Source organism: Eulemur rufifrons, chromosome 8 (genome assembly GCF_041146395.1).
Source record: "Eulemur rufifrons isolate Redbay chromosome 8, OSU_ERuf_1, whole genome shotgun sequence".
NCBI classification, from domain to species: domain Eukaryota; kingdom Metazoa; phylum Chordata; class Mammalia; order Primates; family Lemuridae; genus Eulemur; species Eulemur rufifrons.
In genome coordinates this window covers 44,995,286-45,003,978 of record NC_090990.1, presented here as the reverse complement: position 1 = coordinate 45,003,978, position 8,693 = coordinate 44,995,286, and the positions used below count along the sequence as shown (strand labels likewise).

At 40.3% G+C, this 8,693-nt stretch overlaps 1 protein-coding gene across 1 annotated transcript in view; it reads left to right on the top strand.

Moving 5' to 3' along the window:
• The first annotated feature begins 441 nt into the window (after positions 1-441).
• Positions 442-8,693, top strand: part of LOC138389561 (cytochrome P450 2J2-like) — a 32,994-nt gene continuing 24,742 nt past the window's right edge. The window contains exon 1 of the mRNA XM_069478008.1: positions 442-656. Coding sequence (XP_069334109.1) covers positions 489-656 — 168 coding nt within the window. The 5' untranslated portion in view covers positions 442-488. The remainder of the gene's footprint in view (positions 657-8,693) is intronic.

Below are 8,693 nucleotides of genomic sequence, written 5' to 3'. Positions count from 1 at the left end.
ACTGCGAGGAGGGGCGGGGTTGGAGGCGGGAGCTGAGAGGAGGGGCGGGGTTGGAGGCGGGAACTAAGAGGAGGGACGGGGTTGGGGGCGGGCACTGAGAGGAGGGGCGGGCGCTGAGAGGAGGGGCGGGGTGGGGGCGGGCGCTGAGGGGAGGGGCGGGGTTGGGGGCGGGCGCTGAGAGGAGGGACGGGGTTGGGGGCGGGCGCTGAGAGGAGGGACGGGGTTGGGGGCGGGCACTGAGAGGAGGGGCGGGGTGGGGGCGGGCGCTGAGGGGAGGGGCGGGGTTGGGGAGGGCGCTGCTGGGCGTAGGGGCGGTGCCGGGGAGGTGAGCTTTGCTGAGGAAGGAAAGGGTGGGGCGGGCGATAGTGGAGGGCGAATGCCAGGACAAGCTGGGACGTTTGCCTTCACAGGCTGTAGAAGAGGGAGCGGACCTCCCAGGCCCCAGGCCTGCTGCGGGCGATGGGCTCCCTCTGGCTGCCCTCTGGGCAATGCTCCATCCCCAGAGGCTCCTACTGGGTGCTGTCGCCTTTCTGCTCTTTGCTGACTGCCTCAAAAGAAGGCGCCCAAAGAACTACCCCCCAGGGCCTTGGCGCCTGCCCTTCCTTGGCAACTTCTTCCACCTGGGCTTTAAGCAGCCACACCTGACACTTCAGCGGGTAGGAGCAGGGGAAAGTACCTAGCCCCAACCTGACCCTAACTCTGATCTGCAGGACAAGGGACATTCTGGGGACTGAGGTGGGGGTGGGGAAGGAGGGGAGGCTCTGTGGCTAATGCTTGTAACCAGACAAACCCTGCTTTCAGCGTCATTCTCCTTCCCCCTCCTGTCAACTGGTATGATTCTATCTGCCCTTCTAGGGGTGGTATATTATTAAGAATACTAGGCATGTGAAGTTCCTTCACTCATTTAATTGCGTGTTATCTTGTTACACAGTGTAGGAACATCTTATTTACAATGTGATTGCCCTGACCTTTTTAATATTATCCTTAAAAATGCCAGAGTTCTAGGAAGCTTCATTTCCCATATGTAAGATGGTGATAATTCTACCTAAATCTTCATCATTTCTCAACTGGATAACTCTCACTCCAACACTGTCTGATCCCCTGTCTTCAGCCTCCTGCCTTGCAGCACATTCTCATTGAAGTAGTAATTTTAAAATGTTATTCCTCTGCTTAAATTTTCTCAGTGCCTTCCACTGCCTCCCGGTGTTCAGACTCCTTACTGGGGCACTTGGGACCATTATTGACCTGGAGTCTTTCCACCTCTTTATGATCATCTCCTATCAGGGCTCCCTAACTCTGCCCACTCTGAATTCTTTAAAGTTCTCTCAGACATCACTTTCTCAAGAATCTTCAGCTGGTTTCCCTGCCACTCAGCACAGGTCCTTTGCTGGAGACAACACTGTGACAGGTGGTTATAGAGATTAAATAAAAGAGTGAATGATTGACATGGCTTCTATTTGGTGCACACAGCTATTAGTTCCCCTTTCCCTACACATGCCTGGGGTACTTTAAACATGTGACTATACACTGTACTCGAATACAGATAAGAAAATACTTAGTACTCTGGGAGAAAACCTCAATTAATAATACTAAGTGACAGGATTAGTCACAAAATTTTAAAATTAGGCTGCTAACCTGTGCCCTTATTTAAGAAATGTGTTGTTTAATTTCCAAATATTTGGAGATTTTCCTGGTATTCTTCTGTGAATGATTTCCAGTGTGATTCCATTACAGTCAAAGAAACAATTATTTTAAATTTATTAAGGTTGATTTAATGACACAAGATATGGTTTATCTTGATAAGGGTATAATACATGTTTGAAAAAATTCAACTGTTGTTGGGTGGAGTGCTTTATAAATATCAATTAGATCTCATTGGGTAAGGTATTCTTTAGTTGTCTTATATCCTTACTGACTTATTATCTACTGATTCTATGAATTACTGAGAGAGGCACATTGAAGTCTCCAAGTACAATTGTGAGTTTTGCTATTTTTTCATTCAGTTCTGTTAGTTTTTCCTTCATGTATTTGGAAGCTCTGTTGTTTTGTACATACCCATAAGATTGTCATGTCTTCTTGGTGAATTCACCCTTTTATCATGTAATGTCCCTCTTGTCCCCTGAACTTTACTTTATCTAATATAATATAGCCACACCAAACTCTCTTTTGATAAGTATGTGAGTAGTATAAGTTTCTCCATCATCTTACTTTTAACCTACTTATGATATCATTATATTTGAAATGAGTTTCTTGCAAACAGTATATAATTGAGTCATTTTTTTCATTCTGCCAATTTCTGTCTTTTAATTGGTCAATGTAGATCATTTATATTTGATGTAATTATTGCTACATTAGGATTTCACTCTACCATCTCATTATTTATTTTATATTTTTTTCCCTGCTTTTCATTGCTCTGTTTACCCTTTGCTGTCTTCCTGTGGGTTACTTGAATATTTTGAAAATAATTCCATTCTCATTTATCTGTAGTGTTTTTGAACATATCTCTTTGTATTGTTTTACAAGTGGTTGGTCTGAACATTACAATTTGCTTATGTAGATTACTGCAGTCTACTACTGTCAACAAGTTACTACTTCAGGTGACATACTGATACCTTACTACCATTCAGGTCACTTTACCTTTCCCGTTTTATTAGTATAATTTGTCTTAAATATATATGTGTATATACATTGAGAACCACATCAGACAATAAATGACAAATGCAAATTTGGAAACCTCAAGAGGAGAATAGTTGATTATTTACCCATTTATTTACCTTTCTTGTTGGTCTTCCTTCACTCCTGTTGAGACATCTGCTGTCATTTGAATTGTCATTCCCCATAGGTAATGAGTTCTTTTCCTACCTGATTTCAAGAAATTTACTTTGTTTTTAGTTCTCAGCAGTTCAATTATGATAGGTCTTGGTGCTGTTGTCTTTGGGTTTATCCTCTTTGGGTTCTTGAACCTGTGGGTTTGTATTTTCCCAAATTTAGAAAGTTTTAGCCATTCTTACCTCACATATTTTTTCGACCTCACATTCTTTGTCCTTTCTGGGACTCCTTGGACACTGATGGCACAAGTGGTAGACCTCTTGTTTTTGTACCATAAGTCTCTGAGGCTCAGTTGTTGTTGTTTCCAATCTACTTTCTCTCTGTTCTTCAGATTGTATACCTTCTACTTATCTGTTGTCAGTTTCACTAATTCTTCTGTCATTACCACTCTGCTATTGAGCTGCTCTATTGAATTTTTTTTGTGCTATTGTATATTTCAGTTCTGTTTTGTTTTTTCAAAATTTTATTTTTTATTTTATTTATTTTTTTACTTTAGGTTTATAACCTTTTCTTTAATTTCAGAATATTATGGGGATGCAAGCACTTTGGTTACACGAATTGCTTTTGTACTCTTTGAGTCAAAGTTATTAGTATGCCCATCCCTCAGATAGTGTGCATTGTACCTGCTAGGTGTGAATTTACCCATCCACTCCTCCCCCACTCTATCTGCTTGATTTCCAATGAATGTTATTTCTGTATGTGTACATAAGTGTTGATCTATTAGTTCCAATTTAATGCTGAGTACTTGTGGTGTTTGTTTTTCCATTCTTGTAATACTTCACTTAGAAGACTGGTCCAGGTTAATATAAGATGTATTAGTTCACCATTCTTTTTTTAGGTCGGAGTAGGACTCCATGGTATATATATACCACATTTTATTAATCCACTCATGTATTGATGGGAACTTGGGTTGTTTCCACATCTTTGCAATTGTGAGTTGTGCTGCTATAAACATTTGAATGCAGGTGACTCTTTTATAGAATGCCCTTTTTTTTCCCCATTGGTCTCCAGTGGAATTGCTGGATTAAATGATACTTCTACTTTTACTTCTTTGAGGTATCTCCACACTACTTTCCATAGGGGTTTTACTACTTTGCAATCTCACTAGCAGTGTATGAATGTTCCTATCTCTTGACATCCATGCCAACATTTGTTGTCCTGGTACTTTTTGATAAAATCCATTGTCACTGGAGTTAAGTGATATCTCATTGTGGTTTTCATTTTTATTTCCCTGATAATTAGAGATGTTGAGCATTTTTTCATGTTTGTTGGCATTAGTCTATCTTCTTTTGAAAAGTTTGTGTTCATGTCTTTTGCCCACTTTTTAATGGGGTTCTTTGATTTTTTTTTTCTTGCTGATTTGCTTGAGTTCTTTATAGATTCTAGTTATCAGCCCTTTATTGTATGTATACCATCCAAATATTTTTTTCCATTCTGTAGGTTGTCTACTTTCTCTAATAATTGTTTCCTTGGCTGTGCAAACGCTTTTTAATTTGATCAAGTCCTATTTATTTATTTCTGTTGTTTCCATGATTGCTTTTGGGGTCTTCTTCATAAATTCCTTGCCTAGGCCAATGACTACAAGAGTTTTTCCAACATTTTCTTCTAGAATTCTTATGGGTTCATGCCTTAGGTTTAAGTCTGATACTGGCACAGGAACAGACACATAGACCAATGGAGCAGAACAGAGAACCAAGTTATAAAACCATCCTCATATTGCCTTCCAATCTTTGACAAAGCAGACAAAAACATACACTGAGGAAAAAAATGTCTATTCAATAAATGGCGCTGGGAAAATTGAATAGCCTTATGTAGAAGACTGAAACAGGATCCACACCTCTCACCACTCACCAAAATTGATTCACAATGTATTTTTCAGTTCTAAAATTTCCATTTGGTTCTTCTTTATAGCCTCTATTTCTTTGCTAAGATTTCCTATGTTTATTTGCTTCAAGCATGTTTATAATTGCATATTGGAATATTTTTATAACAGCTGCTTTAAAATCTTTAATATTCTATAATTCCAACATCTGCATAATCTCAATGTTGGTGTCAACTCATTTAAATTGAGATTCTCCTGGCTCTTGGCAAGGTGAGTAATTTTAGACTATATCCTGGACATTTTGTGTATTACATCATTATGTTATAAGACATACTCTGGATACAATGTGAATCTTTTATTACATAGCCTATTTAGATTCTGAATGCTCACATATGTGAGCTGTGGTTCAAATGTCGATTTAGGTTATAAAGCCTCTGCAGTCCTATTCTGATCTACCCCACTTTGTGTTACCACTCCCACAGGAGTCCACCTCACAGTCTCATCAGTGCAGGCTGGGGAGAAGGAAGATGGAGACAGATGACAGGGAAACCTCTAGATAGGGTCCTTCCCACAGAGGGATGGGAGTCAGAGATCTGCCTACATCTGCTCATGAGAAAGTATACGCCCTTATTACTATAGGAGAAAGGTGGAAGTCCTAACTCTATCCCCTGACACCCTTCCCAGGAGTCTCTGTACTGCAGTTCAGGATTGGAAGTCACAATCTAACTTACAGATTCAGCAGGGGAGGGACACACAATTGTTATTTCTTAGGTAAGGTGAAAGACAAGGTTCCACTTATGTTCTCCACTGCTGCCAAACACTTTAGGGCTGCAGAAGGTCCCTTGTTTTTCATGGTGTTTGCCTCTGGAACAAAGAGGAGAAAAGGCTAAAAGGTTTCTGTCCTGTCAGGCTGTCCTTTTCCTGTCTTTGGGTAGAGAGAATAGGCTTTTCTTGGAATTATTTTTATCTCTGTCAATTGGTGTCATGATTAGTAGAAGTAAAATGAGATTCTTTTATTCAATCTTGTCTGAGATACCAAGTTTGGTCTGTGCCCTTGCTGTACGACCAAGAGGGATGTGAGCAGAGAGGTTAGATGCTTCCCCTAATGCCACAAAACTAGCTAGTGATGAAACTGAGACTAGGTTCTTATTCCTGGCCCAGTGACCTTTCATCACACTGTTTAGTTTTATTTTATATAAGTTGCCATTTGTATATTCCTTTGTGTGAAATACATGAAATCAAAAGTTGTGATTTCATTAAAATTAAATTTACATTCTTGCAATTGGAAAATATTAAGCACTACCTGTAATAACTGTCTAACAGATCTTGCATTAGAATTTTTATATTAATTCTCACTTAATCTCCATGATAGGCACAGGAGTTAGATATTATCTGGTGGCATTTTCATTTTACTATTGAGTAAACTGCCTGGGAATGAAGAGCAAAATGATTTGCCAGGAGTATTCGGCTACATAATGGCAAAACAAGGACTTGAACCCAAGACAATTTGACTCATACACTTATTTGCTACTTATGCTATGTGACTTCTAACGATATAGTTTGCAGATCATTGATTTATTCATGGGTTTATTACTTCAACAGACATTTATTATGTGTTTACCATATTCCAGGCATAGTGTAAGACAGTGTATGATGAAATGTGTAGTGTACGTGCTTGGTAACCAAATGGGTTATCAGAAGATGGGATCAGTGTGAAAGACAAACCCTGGGGATACCTTTTGTAAAATGTTGGAATTTGGCTTAACTTTAAAGAAATGTTTGATGTTTTGCAGCTAGCTAAGTGGGGTAAAGGGACAGGAGGTTTTAAATGGGGGGAATGGTCTAAACTAAAACAAAGTGAGAGGACAGTGAAGAAACTTTTCTGTTTGTATGGCGTGATGGGAACTTTTCTCCCCACCTCCCACCCCACCCCATTTTCTAAACTTTCCTTACTATAGCCATATGACTTGTTATGGGAACATTTATTAATATTTAAGTGGGAGAAAAACTTATTAGACTAAGGTGGGAGAATGGTAGATAAGATTGATAAATTTCTTATAAGAAGGTGACCTCAAAATACACTGATGTGAACAAGATTGACATTTATTATCCATTCACAAAGGAGTTCAGATTTAGGCAGGAAGTTCAGGATAGTTCCTTCAATCTTGTTTCTCTGGTCCTCCACCAACACCATCATGTATCAGTCTGGCCCATGGGGAGGAGAGAGGGGAGGTGGTGATCAAGCTGCTTTGATTTAATGAAGTGACCCAGCAGATGCACACAAAACTACTCTTGTGTCCTGTTGGCCATGCCTAGACAGGCTGGGAAATGTGGCCAGCTAATACTTAGGGAGCACCATCATCACGCAGAAGAAGAGAGGGGAAATATATTTATCCTTCCGTATAAGGATGCGACCTATAGAATGTGTTGGAAAGAGCCAAAAGCATTTACATTAAATGGAATCTCTCTCAACATGGTATCTTGGTAATGATGGTCCAATCTCTTCTCTCACTAATCCTTCACTTCTAGTATTGCTTTATTCTAAGTATTAATTTTGCTCCATTGTATTTTTAAACCCTTAATGCTACATTTGGAATCTTATTCCCGGTATTAAATTTCCTGTCTCCTATTGCTTTTGTTGCACTTTTATAGCTACTATTTCAATCCTTATCTCTTTCTTTTTCTGTTTTCATTTCTTGTTTTAAACCTATTTTTGCCTTCTGAACCATCTTAGTTTTAATCTCTTGTGTTCCTTTACTCTGTTTCTTTTTAATAACTTGTTTTATGGTGTACATGGAAATGTACACTATGCTGGACAAAGTCCTTTCAGAGGCCCTCTGGGTCATTTAATCCTTGTAAAGCAATTGACACAATGACTGGTACAGTGAACTTCAGAATTGATAAACATCACCACAATCAACCCCAGAGCTCCAGGGCATCATTTCACCTATCCCCATTTACATGGTTGATAAAACCATAAAAGCTTTTCATCCAGTCTTTCTGAACTAGAAATATATGCAGTCAGAGCTGGTAAAAAGAGAACAAGGAAGAAGTTCATTTCAGTAAAGAGTACTATAGTTCCGAATCCCTCCCAAGTATCAGCTGAGATTCTAGTTTGCAGACCTTGCCAGTTAGGAGTCACTTAACCTGAGATTTTTCATTTCAAAAACAATTTCGTTTTTGTCCAAAAACAAATTTATTGAATACTCTAAATTAATCAAGAAATTCTTCTTGTGAGGCATGAGAAGTTCATCCAGGTATTCAGCAAGGAGAAATACAAAATCTGCTTGATGTGTAGGGACCCATCACTGCCATTGCTTAGAAATAATGACATGTACTCTAGACTCAGACTTACTTGAGATTGAACCTTGGCTCTCCTGAGGCAGGACATGCTGTGCTGGAGATGAACAAAGACCGATGGAGGATGCTGGGACAAAACAGTCATGGAAGGGCTGAGTTCAGGCCCCGTCTTTAGTGTGGGAAGAGGGTGCTGGGATGGCACTGAATCCAATGCATTGGCTCCAATGGAGCCATGTAGGTCCAGGGCTGTAAGAGTGGCATGTTGGAGTGTCAGCACAAGGGGACCAGGATCAGGGAGGGAGGCACAGACACCTGGAGGACTTGGAGCCCTTTTGTTTGATACCTTATCCACAGCTACACTCAACCCAGGCAAATAAAAGGCAGGGGTGGAGTCTACGTAGGTCACTTTCTCTATTAGCTAGGAAGGACTTTGATCAGTGACTGTACACTGTCCTCAGACTGGTGTTTGCACATCCCTGCATACGTGGGCATAGTCATAAACACACCCACACACTCCGATTCTCCCTCCCTCCCACCTCCCCTACCCAACTCTCTCACTCTCCACTCATTCTCACGTTCACTCTCTCACTCTCACTAAACTCTAAGTTCCTGGAGCCATCTCTCGGTCACGTCTTTGTCCTCAGATCTTATATGATACCTGGCAAATTCCCTGCCCCATCAAAAGCTTTGTCACCTTGGCTGTGTTACTTTAGCTTTGACTTTTTCATTTTCTGAAAGATGA